The sequence below is a fragment of the Puma concolor genome, chromosome A2, assembly GCF_028749965.1.
Source record: "Puma concolor isolate L17-30 chromosome A2, mPumCon1.1.hap2, whole genome shotgun sequence".
NCBI lineage: Eukaryota > Metazoa > Chordata > Mammalia > Carnivora > Felidae > Puma > Puma concolor.
The window spans coordinates 99,036,607-99,052,120 of record NC_141668.1 but is presented as its reverse complement, the minus strand read 5'-3'; the positions used below and the strand labels follow the sequence as shown (position 1 = coordinate 99,052,120).

General features: G+C 41.1%; 1 protein-coding gene across 2 annotated transcripts; it reads left to right on the top strand.

Moving 5' to 3' along the window:
- Positions 1-477: 477 nt before the first annotated feature.
- On the top strand, positions 478-3,808 carry CA2H7orf25 (chromosome A2 C7orf25 homolog). 2 transcript variants are annotated; one of them, XM_086697030.1, is made up of 3 exons: positions 478-640; positions 1,063-1,160; positions 1,625-3,808. In XM_086697030.1, the coding sequence occupies exon 3, from the start codon at positions 1,646-1,648 to the stop codon at positions 2,909-2,911; it is 1,266 nt and encodes a 421-aa protein (XP_086553156.1). In that variant the 5' UTR covers positions 478-640; positions 1,063-1,160; positions 1,625-1,645; the 3' UTR covers positions 2,912-3,808. The 2 variants fall into 2 exon arrangements, with proteins under 2 accessions (XP_086553156.1, XP_086553155.1); XM_086697029.1 differs by lacking the exon at positions 1,063-1,160 and having other exon boundaries at positions 479-640.
- Positions 3,809-15,514: the final 11,706 nt, after the last annotated feature.

Below are 15,514 nucleotides of genomic sequence, written 5' to 3'. Positions count from 1 at the left end.
ATCCGGACTCCCAGCTCCGGCACTTACCAGCTGTGACACCTTTGACAAGCTTCCTGCCTGTCTCCTCTTATATTAAAATGAGCTGAAAATCTTTCTGGAACCACCGCTGCCAGTCACTTGGTAGGGGTTTGAGCTTGACAGCAGGAGTGGGGTACTTGGGCACAACTGGGAGTTTTCTCCACCAAAATGTACGACTCCCGCCCCAGGGAAAGTCCAACCGAACCTAAGACCTAGGGTGCCGGGTCGGCCTCCTAGACCGAGGGGCCGACGACCCACTGGGAATGATGCCCAGCCCCGCGAGCTTCGCCTCCCCTCCTTTCCTGGGCCCAAGTGGCCGCGAACCCCCGGTGCCTCCCTGCTCCGTGCGTGCGAGAAGCCGGGTGCCCTCAACAAGCATGGCCGCCGCGTTAGCGTCAGCCACGCTCGGTAGATCGCGCTGCCGCCTGGGACTCGCGGGCTCGGCGTCACCCGGCGCGGGGCCACGTGACGCGAGAGGCTGCCGAGGCGGCGGCGGTCGCGCGGGCTGAGCAGCCGCGGCGACTAGAGTGGGGTGGGGTCCGCCAGACGAGGTTTCCCGGCGGGTCCCGGCCTCGCGCACGCACGTGCCCGCTTGCTCGCGCTCCCGGTCCTGGCGCTGCCGGTGAGGAGCCGGGGAGGCAGAGGGAGGGAACGGGGCGCCCCTACCGAGACCGGGAGGGGGCTGGGCCGGCCGGCCTGGCGGGGGGAGGGGGCCGGCTCCGGGCCGCCGCGTCCCCCCCCCCCCGCCCCCCTCCGTCCCCGCTCTGGCCTCCACGCCCGGCGCTGGTTTCGGGGGCTGTTTGAGCCCGAGTCTGCGTGGCGGGGTCCTGCTGTGCGGACGGACCCGTTAGGGTTCCAGGGCCCAATGTGTTCCCCCCCCCCCCCCCCCCCCGCCCCCGGAAGGCTCCGCAGACCTTCGGGTCGTCACGGGCTGCACTCGTGGGGTCTAGTTAATCTTCGGCTTGTCCTTCCTGGTGTGAGCGGGAGCCGAGTTGGTGGGTCCTGTAGCTCTTTTAAAATATACTGTGTTGACGTCAAATGCAGGAACGGGGCAGTCTTGATTCCTCGGCGGGTGTACCGTGTGCCCGTGGCATAGCACGAGGCAGTCACGTCAAGGAGAGCGACTCACGAAGGAGGAAAAGGTTAGAAAGGCTTACAGTATGGGTTTGGACAATTTGCTATAACCGGCTAGTCATTTTTAATCTAGTCACGTTCTCTACACTTTCCCAGCCTTTTATAAAATTGCTCTCCCACCAAACAGCAAAGCTGCTGCTGAGCGAATCCCTTATGTAGTAGATTGCTGAACAACTGCACTTTATTCTGACCTGGGACGTGCCGAATACTACCTTCAAACTGAAAAAAAATAAAGGTCTAAAAAGTGTGTCGAACCCGGCATACCAAAGGAAGAGTTCAGAAATACAGGTATCATCCTTAGTTGTCAGAGGAGGGAGTCACTCCCAAATCAGTCATGCCCAAGTCCAGGTTCATAGACTCAGACTCCATAAGCTTTGTTGATAGATTGAACTTATGTAGTCCTCAGTGAAGAATTGATTGCCATGATTTTTGAGGACTATTTCAATTTGCCTTGTCTTGTTTCTTTTCATAGGAAAGGAATAATGCTGTCAGCATGTCCGCACACTCCATGCTCTGTGAACGAATCGCCATAGCCAAGGAACTGATCAAGAGAGCGGAATCACTTTCTCGATCAAGGAAAGGTGGTATAGAAGGTGGTGCAAAGCTGTGCAGCAAATTGAAGGCAGAATTAAAATTCCTACAGAAAGTAGAAGCTGGGAAAGTAGCTATTAAAGAATCCCATTTACAGAGCACTAATCTAACACACCTAAGAGCCATTGTGGAATCAGCAGAAAACTTGGAAGAAGTTGTTAGTGTTCTTCATGTCTTTGGTTACACAGATACCTTGGGAGAAAAGCAGACCCTTGTGGTGGATGTAGTTGCAAACGGTGGTCATACGTGGGTGAAAGCCATTGGCCGCAAGGCTGAAGCTCTACACAACATTTGGCTGGGCAGGGGCCAGTATGGTGACAAGAGCATCATTGAGCAGGCTGAAGACTTCCTCCAGGCCAGTCACCAGCAGCCAGTGCAGTATAGCAATCCTCACATCATCTTTGCGTTTTACAACAGTGTCTCCAGCCCCATGGCGGAGAAGCTCCAAGAAATGGGCATATCCGTGCGAGGAGACATAGTAGCGGTTAACTCTCTGTTAGATCACCCTGAAGAGCTCCAACCAAGCGAGAGTGAGTCCGATGACGAAGGCCCTGAACTTTTGCAAGTGACCAGAGTAGACCGAGAAAATATACTAGCAAGTGTTGCGTTTCCAACAGAAATTAAGGTTGATGTGTGCAAAAGGGTAAATCTGGACATTACTACTTTAATCACATACGTATCTGCCCTCAGCTATGGAGGCTGCCACTTTATCTTCAAAGAAAAAGTGCTCACAGAACAAGCCGAGCAAGAGAGGAAAGAGCAGGTGTTACCACAGCTGGAGGCGTTTATGAAGGACAAAGAGTTGTTTGCTTGTGAATCTGCTGTCAAGGACTTTCAGTCTATTCTAGATACCTTAGGAGGACCTGGGGAGAGAGAGAGGGCCACTATGCTAATTAAACAAATTAATGTGGTGCCAGACCAGCCTTCTGAGCGTGCCTTGAGACTAGTGGCCAGTTCAAAAATCAATAGCCGCTCATTAACAATTTTTGGGACGGGAGACACTCTAAAAGCCATCACAATGACTGCCAATAGTGGTTTTGTTAGAGCTGCCAACAACCAGGGTGTTAAATTTAGTGTGTTTATCCACCAGCCCAGAGCGCTTACTGAGAGCAAAGAGGCCCTGGCCACCCCCTTACCAAAAGACGACACAACTGACAGCGAACACTAATGATATCCTTTAAATATTGTCATGGAAGTAAGTTACTTATACCAAAGGCTGGGTCTTCCCATCTTAAATGGGGAAGAAAAAAAGGTCTATAGTACACATAACATTTAGAACTCTTAAACCAGTAGAGTTGATTGTGTGTGTCATCTATAAAATATATAACCTCCTACAGCAGTAGCAAAAGCACAGGAGACAATCTTATTTATCAGACTGTCTACATGATAGCAGTTAAGAACAGAAATACATCTATATTAAAGCTTTTAGCTGTGTTGTAGTACTTTTGTTTGATTGAGTAGGGCAACAGCCCCCTAGTGGTCATCAGCATTTCATGGAATATGGCTACACTGCATCTTGCATTAAATATCTGGAGAAAACTCTGAAGCTTGTTTTTCATTATGGTGATTATCAGTTGATGTGGGTTGAGGCTGGGAAGTAATAGTTTATGATTAGTTTTAGATTGTAAAGTTATGGCCATTATCAATGAAAAGGAACTTCCTTGGTTGCTACGTGTCAGGCATACTCTGGTGGTTAAAGAGTACATTAATGTAGAGGAAAATAAAGTGAATACTGGTCATGGGAGTCCCATGAGCCTATGGATACTCCTTTGTGAAAAGAAAGGTAAGCAGCAGTCCCACTCCTGTAAAGCTGGGACATTTAAGGCAAAATCGTAATTTGAATAAATCGTAAAAGAATTAAGCATTTAAATCACATTTTACTTTAAAGTACAAATAGTTCCCATAGTGCAAGTATTTGACTTATAAATACTGCCTTTACTGTTTCTTTTGCAAGTGGCAAGTAACAACTGCATTTCTTCACTCTTGTGAAATGGTGGTAGGGGAGATTCCATACTTGTTGCACGACACAATTTGTAATTAAAAATAAATTTTTATGTCCACATTGCCCTAGGTGCTTCATTTACAGCAAAGCAAAACAAAATTAGCAAAGTAGATAGGTACTGACAGCATTTTAAAAAATGGGACATTACACCTTGGAGCTTAAGTGTTAATGCAAGCTAAGCGTAGGAAATGGTATTAGAACACATTGCCACAGCCTAACCTCTTTCTGTTGCGCCAACTTTACTGTTCCGTGAGAAGGGAAACTCAACTTCTAGCCACAGTGTTTGTTGGGGGCAGGGGGGTAGAATTTGGTTATAGGATGTCCGTGAACACTGAGATGAAATGAAAAAGTAAACTCGGGGGTGTTTCTCTTGGGAGAGATTCCATTATTAACTAGGAACACATTTCCTAGGGGAAAAGGCTGGCATTGGGGTTCGCATTTAGTGGGGAGAGGTGGATTTAACTTGTATTGCAACTGAAATTGTGTAGTGTTAGAAATCGGGCTTGGGCCTTTTCAAGCACTTATTAAGGTACTGAAGTGCTTGGTACTATTAAGTACCGAGCATTATTATAATAGTTTGGTCTAAAAAAAATGAATTATTGGTCTTTGCACTAAGGAATTCTTATTCTGAAATGGAGCTGAACAACTGAAGTGCGATTAACTTATTGAATGTTGTCATGAGTCAGGCACAGTATGAAGGGCTGAGCTTTCAAGGAGTAGCAGGAAGAAGGTAGATTTTTATTCCTTTCTGCTATGAGTTGGCACCAAAAAACTTGAATCTTTGCCAGCCACGATGTGTACAACCACAGTACTCTTTGAAGAAATTAATTTCTGAAGTGGCCATACCTGTGCTTCTCCCATGATCATTAACCTTTTCTAGACATCCAGTTGTTAACAATTCCCAACAATCTAGTCAATAATGCAAGCACTAGATATGGACACGTGGTGGGGCACTGGATCCTAAAATATAAAGAAGTGCCTTCTCTAGAAAGACATACATGCACACTCCACCTATATATATCCTAGACCTGTTACAGCCAACCAAAGGAAAAAAAATTAGCAAAGGTAAAAACTTAATAAAAGAATGAGAAAAGAGAATGTTGTTAAATAGTTAAAAACTGTCAAGTCCAAGGAATCCTATGGTTATAAAGGAAATGAGATGTCCAAAATGTTATGAGGAGTGGATATACATAATGTAAAAACTATGGCTACGACCAAGAATTAAACACAGTGGGGGAAAGTAAAAGCGTGTTAAGGCCTCATCTTCTTTAGAAGGGAGTCAACAGCAACTTTGTCATTTTTGCCATTGAAAAATAGAACAATATAATTTGAGGTGTCAAACAGGAAATGTGACTGATGGTGTAAGTTAAACCAAGCTGACTCGCTTTCAAATGAGGGGTGAGGATGGAGAATAAATCTAGTCCATATAGGTAAAGACAAGCCAGAAGAACTCTCAAGGGAGCAGAAAAACCAGAAAGCATAAAATAAGACATGTAAGACCAAGAAGGATATAAAATAGCTGGGGAGAAGATAAATTAGTATAGGGAAATACACTGTATTTGTATATTGTCTGGATAAATTTGGAAATCTCAATGAAATAGAATCGAAGAAATAGAAGACCTAACTAACCAATAGCCATTGAAAAAATTACAGAGTTATTAAATAATGACCCAAAAAATGTCCAGGTCCAGTTAGCTTCATTAGATAAGTTTTTGCTTACTTTTAAATATCAAATAATGCTCTTGCTTGAAAAGTAACGTGGAGCACAACACTATAAGCCACATGGAAAATATGCAACATGGTCGCTGTGGTGTTCTCTTTGCTGCCCCTCTCCTGTCTGAAGAGAGCTCTGGCCTGCTCCTGCTTGAGGGCAGGGCCTCTGTGGAGGGCTGGAGCCCTTTGGCTATTTTGGAATTCATGTGACAGTAGGCTGGTCATCTCACGTCATTACTGTATCAGGAATGTTTTCAAATTCATTTTATGGAATATAAGCATAATTCTGATACTGAAACCTGACATTGTATCCTGAAAAAAAAAAAAAAAAGCTACAGCTAAGTTTCAGTTTTAAGAATATATGCACAAACATCTCAGTTAAAATGGGAGCCCAGGCAGAGAACACCTCACCCCGTGGGAATATTGTTTCCCAGAGGATGAAAGGCAGAGATGAGTCCCCAACCTTAATACTGGGGGTTTGGGGATTAAGCTCCATGCTGGGGTAGAATCAGAGACCTAAAGCTCACTTGAGATGAGGTTATCCCCAAGACGCCTGTGTAAAGCCAGAACCTTTGAAAATCTGTGGCCCCATGAAAGAAGATCGTGCAAACATTGCCCAGGAAGGCAGCAAGGAAATTTGACTCTAGTGGCTCTGAGCAGAAGAAAATAAGTCAGATTTGGGCTTGATTTGCCCAGCCCATGCTGTACATGGGTTTAGAGACCAAATTCTATTAGTAGCTTCCTGAGGATGTAAAATTAGTATAAAAGTTGTCTCAGGCAAGTACTATCCCTCAGACACCTGACAGAAATGTATGTGGCATCATTCTGGGCTTGGGGACACTTCAGTTTCCCAAGTCTCACGTAAGCGTCACAGAGTCCAATGGAAAAACCAAACTTGGCGTGGATGAGCTTTCAGTGTGACATCCTGAAAACATGAGGAAACCCACCATCAGTGAATCAGCAACACAAAGAGTTCCTCAGTATTGGGGTCTTTGATCTGTTCCACGTGTATGTTCTGGGGACAAGAGGAATAATCCAGAATGGCAAATGGAGGCTAAAATACCTTTTGCAACAAAACATTGGGTGCAGCTAAGTTGGAGGATGTGGTTTATATCTACAGAAAGAGAGCTGGGTTAGCTCAGGTAGGGTTTAGCTCAGGTAGCAGATGCTACCTACCCAGTCACAGGTTGTGCTGGCATTGTGACCGGAGAGCTTGTCCCTTGCAGAGCTGCAGAGAACACCGCATCTGTGGGAAACTTGTTTCCAAGAGGGAAAAAGAGATGAGCGAAGCATCCCATGCTGTCCTCTCAGATTTAGTGATCACATAAATGGCTCTATATTCCCACAGTGGAACAAGGCCAGGAGTGTACTGGGCGGGCAGAGAGAACCTCCCCTCCTCCCCACCCCCCCCCCCCCCCACCCTTCCACCATCATGGAAATCACAATAGGAAAAAGACATTTCTGTCTCCACCCAAATAAAAGGGATTAAGGAACATAAGTGTGCGGGCAAACAGGGCTTCTAGAAATATAAAAACTCTCACTAAAATGAACAGTTGAGAAACAAACTTTTAAAAAGTTGATTAGACAAGGGGCGCCTGGGTGGCGCAGTCGGTTAAGCGTCCGACTTCAGCTCAGGTCACGATCTCGCGGTCCGTGAGTTCGAGCCCCGCGTCAGGCTCTGGGCTGATGGCTCGGAGCCTGGAGCCTGTTTCCGATTCTGTGTCTCCCTCTCTCTCTGCCCCTCCCCCGTTCATGCTCTGTCTCTCTCTGTCCCAAAAATAAATAAAACGTTGAAAAAAAAATTAATTAAAAAAAAAAAGTTGATTAGACAAACCTAAAGAAAAAAATTCTGAGTTGAAATATAGATCTTAATAAATTTCCCAGAATTCAACAAAAAAAGTTAAGTGTTGGAAAATGTGACCGGATGACAAAGAGGACACTTAGGAACGTCCAACAAGAGTCACAGCAGATGTAGGCTGGCACTCTGAGCCTGGCCCCAGTTCTCACTTCCTTTGCCTGCCAGTCCTGTAGAGGCTGCAAACCCTCATCCCCCCAGTCTTATCCATAAGTGCCCAAATTCCTTTCCAATGAGACAGAAGTGGGGTTCTGTTAGTGCTGCCTCCTCTTTGTGTCTTCCTCCTGGTTAGTGTGGGTGATGGTGAAGCTCACTTATGGGAAAATGATAGCTAAGAAGTGTAAAGGGGATGAGAAAATTGGGGAAGTCACCATTTTGTCATTCTGAATTAAATAATTTTATAAGGATGAGAGAAAGGCCAATGGAATCTTGTACACTTTGGTGCTGACCAACCTGGTGCTTCCTTCAGGATTTGTTGCCGTGTGGAAAAATAAAACCTCAATTTATTTAAGCCACCTCAGCTTTTCAGTTACATGTAGTTGAAATATTTCTAACCAGCATTAAGGTCAGGCAGGATTTCCTTTCTTTTTTTTTTTAATTTTTTTTTTCAACGTTTTATTTATTTTTGGGACAGAGAGAGACAGAGCATGAACGGGGGAGGGGCAGAGAGAGAGGGAGACACAGAATCGGAAACAGGCTCCAGGCTCCGAGCCATCAGCCCAGAGCCTGACGCGGGGCTCGAACTCACGGACCGCGAGATGGTGACCTGGCTGAAGTCAGACACTTAACCGACTGCGCCACCCAGGCGCCCCGAGGATTTCCTTTCTTTTTAATGACTAAATAATGTTTCATTATATATCAATATATATATCAATATATATATCAGTGTGTATATATATATATATATATATATATATATATATATATACATATATACGTATATATGTATATATATGTTCATTGCTCCATAGATGGACACTTAGATTGTTCCTGTGTCTCGTCTCTTATAAATAATGCTGCAGTGAACTTGGCGGTGCAGATATATTTGTGAGTTTGTTTCTTTCTGATAAATACCCAGAAGTGAAATTGCTTGATCACATGGCAGTTCTATTTTTAATTTTTTTGAGGAACCTCCATATTGTTTTCCATCATGGCTAAGCCAGTTTACATTCCTACCAACAGTACCCAAGGGTTCCCTTTTCTCCACATCCTTGCCAACACTTGTTATACTTGTCTTCTTGATGATAGCCATTGTAACAGGTGTGAGGTGATCTCATTGTAGTTTGATTTTCATTTTCCTGATGTGTACTGATGTTGAGCACTTTTTCCTGTACCTGTTGGCTATTTGTGTATCTTCTTTGGAAAAATGTCTATTCAGTTCCTCTGCTTACTTTTTAAAATATTTATTTGTTTTTGAGAAAGACAGCATGAGCAGGGAAGGGACAGAAAGAGGGCAACAGAGGATACGAAGCAGGTTCCACACTGACAGCAGTGAGCCCAGTGAGTCGCTCACAAACTGCGAGATCACGACCTGAGCAAAGTCGGATGTTTAACCAATGGAGCCACCCAGGCCCTCTTCTGTTTATTTTTAATTGGATTTATTTTTTTCTGTTGAATTGTATCAGTTCCTTATACATTTTGGATGTTAACTCCTTACTAGAGATATGATTTGCAAATATTTTCTCCCCTTCTGTAGGTTACCTTTTCATTTTGTTGATGGTTTCCGTTGCTGTGTAGAGGTTTTAGTTTGATTTAGTCCCACTTGTTTAATTTTGCATTTGTCACCTTTACTTTTGGTGTCAAATCAAAAAATCATTGCCAAGACCAAGGTCAATAAGCTTATTTCCTATGTTTTCTTTTACGAGTTTTATGGTTTCAGGTCTTATGTTCAAGTCTTTAATTAATTTTAATTTGATTTTTGTGCATAGTGTAAGGTGGGGTCTAGTTTCATTAATATTTGCATGTGACTTTCTAGTTTCCCCAGCACCATTTATTGAAGAAACTATTCTTTGCCCATACATATTCTTTTGGCACCTTTGTCCTTAATTAATTGACCATAAATGCATGGGCGTATTTCTGGACTCTCTATTCTGTTCCATTGACTTATGTGTCTGTTTTTATGCCAATACCATAGTGTTTTGGTTACTCCTAGCTTTGTAATATGGTTTGAAATCAGGACGTGTGATGGCTCCAGCTTTGTCTTCTTCTCAAGATTGCTTTGGTTCTTTGGGGTCTTTTGTGGTTCTATATAAATTTTAAGATTGCTTTGTCTACTTCTGGGAAAAATACCATTAGAGTTTTGATAAGGATTGCATTGAACCTGTAGATTGGTTTGGGTGATATGGACATTTTAACAATATTAATTCTAATCCTTGAGCATGGAATATCTTTCCATTTATGTGTCTCATCTTCAATCTCTTTCATCAATGTCTTATGGTTTTCAATGTACAGATCTTTCACCTCTTTAATTTTATTACTAGGGATTTCATTCTTTTGATACAATTATAAGTGAAATTGTTTTCTTAATTTCTTTTTCTGAAGATTTGTTTTTAATGTATCAAAATACAACAGATTTCTGTGTATTGATTTTGTATTCTGCAGCTTTACTGAATATTAACTTTAGTTCCAATAGTTTTGTGTCTGTGTGTGTGTGTGGGCTCTTTAGGGATTTCTATCTATAATACATCATCTGCAGATAAGTTTTTTAGAAGCTTTACTTGTTTTTTATTTATTTGAATGCCTTTTATTTCTTTTTCTTGCCTGATTGTTATGGTGAGGACTTCTAATATTATGTTGAAGAAAAGTGGCAAGAGTCAACATCCTTTCCTTGTCTGTTCCTGATCTTAGAGGAAAAGTTTGTAGCTTTGAGTAGGATGTTACTTGTGGGTTTGCCTTTTATGGCCTGCATTATGGTGAGGTACATTCCCTCTAACCTCAGTTTTCTGAGAGTTTTTATCATGAATGAATGTTAAAATTTGTCAAATGCTTTTTCTGTGTCTATTGGGGTAATCATATGATTTTCATTCCTCATTTTGTTAATGTGGCATATCACACTGATTGATTTATGGATGTTAGACTATCTTTGCATGCCTAGAATAAATCCCACTTAATTAAGGCATATAATCCTTTTAAACTGTTGAATTTGGTTTGCTAATATTTTGTTGAATATTTTTGCACCTATGTTTATCACAGATGTTGGCTTGTAATTTTCTTTCCTTGCAGTGTTTTTGTCTGGTTTTGGTATCAGGATCATGCTGACTTCATAAAATGAGTTTGGAAGTATTTCTTCCTCTTTAATTTTTGAAAGAGTATAGGGATTGGTATTAATCCTTTTTTAAATGTTTGATAAATGTCACCAATGAAACCATCTCGTCCTGGACTTTGTTGAAAGGTTTTTGATTACTAACTCAATCACCTTATTATTAATTGATCTGTTCAGATTTTCTATTTCTTCATGAATCAGTCTTAGTAGGTTTTACGTTTTAGAAATTTTCCATTTTTTGTAGATTGTTCAATTTGTTGGTGTATAATTGTTATAGTAGTCTTTATGATCATATGTATTTCTGTATTGTCTGTTGTAATGTCTCCTCTTTCATTTCTAATTTTATTTTTTTGAGTCCTGTAATTTTTTTCATGGCAAGTCTAACTAAAGTATGTATATTTTATTTACCTTTTCAAAAACCCAGTTTACTCTCATTATTCTTTTCATTTATTTTCATAATGATCTTTGTTATTTCCTTCTTTCCTAACTTTGGGCTTAGTTGGTTCTTCTTTGTCTAGTTCCTTGCGGTGTAAAGTTAGATTGTTAATTTCTGGTTTCACAATTCAAGGGTGATCTTTTCTGGTGCTGTAGATGCAGTTTCTTTAAAATTATTTTTTAAATACACTGTGCCACATATGTATGTGTGTGTATGTTTGTTCGGGGTCCCTATAATTCTTCAGTGTTAACACAGTTTAGTAGGGCTGTTATCATCAGCTTCTCCCTTCCTTCCTTTGTCATCAGATTCTCTCTCCAAGGGATTCCACACCCTTGCTTTCTTCCAAACTCAGTGCCTGCTCCATACTGCCATGTCTAGTAAGGAGTACTTTCCAAGTCTTTTCTTTTTGATTCTGGTGTTCCTAGCCCTCAGACCCTCCTGGTCTTAGATTGACTATGGAGATAGTTCCCACTTCTAGTGCTGTCCTCTACTTTTGGAAATGGAACATTTTTGTTTTCTCTCAGGTCTATTTTCCCCAGGAATCTTCCACATCTCTGCTTTTCCATGAAGTTTCTTCCAAATCTGTTGACTTTAGGTGTGCATTTCCCCATTTATTTGTAAAGTAGGAGTTTGTTTTCTTCTCTGTATTATAGTTATGCCATAGGAGTAGATTGTGGGTGTTTTATTTGCTCTCCTTTTTGTTCCATATGGTTTAGAGGAGAGCAGTAGTGAAGATGACTGTAGATGTCTGTCATTAATTGTTTAATAGCTCCCATTGAATATATATATATCATAATTTTCATGAACTACTATACAATCTATTGATGGACTTTTAGGAATTTATAGTACTTTGCTATTATAAGCAGTTCTGAAAAAAAATCTATCCATCACTAGGGCTACTGTTGTGTAATTTGTTGTCTAAACCAAGAAACTTGAAAATACAAGAAGATGCTAAGACAACAGGGCTAGCTTCTCGAACCAGCTGTCCTGGGAAAATTGGACACTCTACCTTACACAACACATAAATTCCTAACAATAGAATTAAAATATTAAGTGTTATGTGCCTATACCAATTTATTGCCAGATTGCCCTCCAATAAATTGAACCAATTTACAGTTACAGAAATGGTTTGTGAAGGCGTCTTTAACCCATATACTTAGGAATACTGAGTATCATACAAACTTTAGAAAATTTTAACAAGTACATAAAAAAGATTTCATTATCTAAAATAACATGTATTTAATTGTGAGTCAGGTTGTTGGTAGCTTTATTTGTCATTTATGTTTCCCTTGCTCTGAATCACTTTATATATATTTTTAAATTAAAAAAATGTTTATTTATTTTTTAGAGAGAGAGCATGAGTGGGGGAAAGGCAGAGAGAGAGGGAGACACAGAATTTGAAGCAGGCTCCAGGCTCTGCCTGTCAGCACAGAGCCACAGAGCCCGACATAGGGCTCGAACCCACAAAGCGTGAGATCATGAGCTGAACCGAAGTTGGTTGCTTAACAGACTGAGCCACCCAGGTGCCCCTGAATTACTTTATATCTTTTGGAGTATTCCTATTATGTTTTTCTATTTCTTTACTGATTTATAGGTGCTCTTTGTATAAGAAGGAAATTATATTTTTTATGTGTTACATATTGGTAAAATCTAGTTTGTGTGTGTGTGTGTGTGTGTGACTGAGAAAATGCTGTTATGTTTATCAAACCCCATTGCCCTTTTTGCCCTGAGCACACAGCTGAACCACATTTATCAGCCTCCTCTGATAAATGGGCTGACTTTTATCAGATGGGACCATGGAATATGGGTAGAAGTGAAATACACTACTTCCAGGTTTGGCTTTAAACCTTCTTGAATAATCCTTCACACTCTTTTTCTCTTCTGTGGCCAGATACAAAAGAATTAGTGGAAGACTTGGAGCCTGTGGAGGTACCAAATAAAGGGAACTGGGTTAATGGTGTCTATGGTGTTAAAAAAGAAACAACAGGACCGAAAAGGAGTCACCTGTGCTAAGCCCCATGTCAGCAAACCAAGACCTAATACCTAACATAACTTCAGTTTCAACCTTTTCCAGGATGTACCCTTTAGCCAATGAACCTGTAATTACCCATTCAGCACTAGTGAGATAATCCTCACCAAATACAGCCCTTCCATTCCCCTTAGAAGGATGACCTTGCCTAAAACAATGCATTTTTTTTTTTTGCTAATAATTTCCTTTTTCTGCCCCTTTCTGCCTTTAAACACCCTTCCCTTTGTACAGCTCAGCAAAGCTCTTTCCTATTGCTAGATGGGATGCTTGCCAATTCATGAATCCTTGAATAAAACCAATTTGATCTTTACATTTACTCTGGTGAATTTTTTTTTTTATTTTTCAACATTGGTGAGCAAAGTCTACCTACATGAGCAGAGTCTAACACTGTCGATAATCCACTGATAAATATACGCTTTGCCTTAATTAATGGTATTTCTCTTGTCTTGGAGATGTTTTGCATTTCATACAATCAAATTATTAGTCTCTCTTTCTTCCTGGATTCTGCATCAGTCTTGAAAAGGCTTTCTGAAAGTTCTCTTGTCAGATTGCCAGTTTCCATTTCCATAAATAATATATGGCAGTGCTTAGCTCCCTATGGCCTTACCAGGATTGGACTTTTTATATTTTTTCAGTTGGTAAAAAAAAAAAAAAAAAAAAAAAAAAGAAAGAAAGAAAGAAAGAAAGAAAGAAAGAAAGAAAGAAAGAAAAAAGAAATCTCACTTATTTGGTTACTAGTGAGTCTAAGACTCTTTATATATGTTTAATGATCATTGTATTTCTGTCATAATTTGCTTGTTAGTATCTCCTCTCTCTCAACTGAGATGTTTTACTTTTCATTGATTTATAACATCTGTTTATACAAATTAAGGATTGTATCAGTTATCTATCTAATATGACAAGCTATCCCACAATTTAGTGGCTTAACATAATCACCGTTTTGTTGCACCTCATGATTTTGTCGGTTAGGAATTCAAGCAGGACTTCCTGTGTGATTCTTCTGCTCTGAGTGGCATTGCCTGGCATTGCCACTCGGTGGTACTTAACTGGAAGCTCTCATGACCTAGAGGTTCCACAGTGGCTCTGCTCACATGGCTGTCACCTTGGCAGGGATGACTGGGAGGCTGTCCTCAGCTGGTCCCTCTCCCTCCGCATGTGGTCTCTCCAGCAGCCTCTTGCATCAGCCAACTTCTCCAGGAGCACAACCGGTAGTGCTTCCTCTGTGCAGCCAATAGAAAGATTCCAAGTGCCCAGAAGCTAGCCAGGCATAAAAGAAGGCCAGCGCCAGGGCTCGGGGCTCAGCCTTTGGAGGTGACTGTGCTGGGCTGGCACCGGTGTGAAATAAGCAGTCTTTTCTGATTCCCCAAGGGCATGCCGCTTGTCTTTTCCTGGGAGCCGAGTATTTGCTGTTAACACCAGAAGACAGGAAGGGAAAGCATGCAGTCTCTTAAGACCCAGCTGGGCCCAGAAATCAGTACAGCATCTTCCCTACTCTAGTGGTTAAAGCAGGCCAGGGGCTCACTTCAGTGGGAGGGGACATAGGGCCCAGCACTTGATGGAAAGCCTATTATAGAATTTGTGACCATTTTTAATCCACCATGAGGATTCAAACCTTTCCCTGTTAAATACATTGCATATGCCTGATTTTTGTTTTAGTCTTTCAATGTTAGGTGTTTTTTTGTTGTTGTTACACAGATGTGTTGAATTTTTATGTATTAAACTATGTTGGCTTTTATTCTTCATTATGGCTTCTGGATTGTGTCAAGTTGAGAAAGGCCTTCTTCATCCAAAATTACTTTTAAAAATAAAATTCCCCCATACATCTTTCTGGTGTCTATATGGTTTGATTTCAGTGTGCGTATGTTCACTATGTATGTAACGTACACACGAAGTCAGAACCTTTAAAATATTTTCCAAAATAAAATGAGTATCAGTCTTTTAGTTCTTTTTATTTAATTGTATTCTTGCTCCATGAACAAAATCTATTTTGGGCTTCCATATTATATTAATAAAATAACATTTTATATGTACCGCAACATAATTTTGAGGACCAGTCCAATATAAATGAGCTCTTCTCATAGATGCTTAAAGTTGATATTCTGCTAAACTGTTGAAAACTATTTAAAGAGCATTTCCACTGGGTCTGACAGAATTGTGCTTCCATTTTTTCTTCATAACTGGACTCCATGCAGCTTTTTGGGGTATTATCTTCACCCTTCATTGCAGTTTGAAAGGAATTCCTTGGATGTGATCTTTTCTCTCTTCCCAGAGTTTTGGCTGACTGTTTGGATCATCCTGACAAGAAAGTAATACAGATAGGACTATATGAGGTTTTCCACCTTGGATGTAGGATTAGCCCAGGAGACAAACATTTTCCCCACAAAACAGTTAATTTTAAGAAAGAGTTTTTGCATCTCCAACCAGGCATATGTAAACAGAAGGCTCATAACAGAATGCCTACAGATCCAAACTAA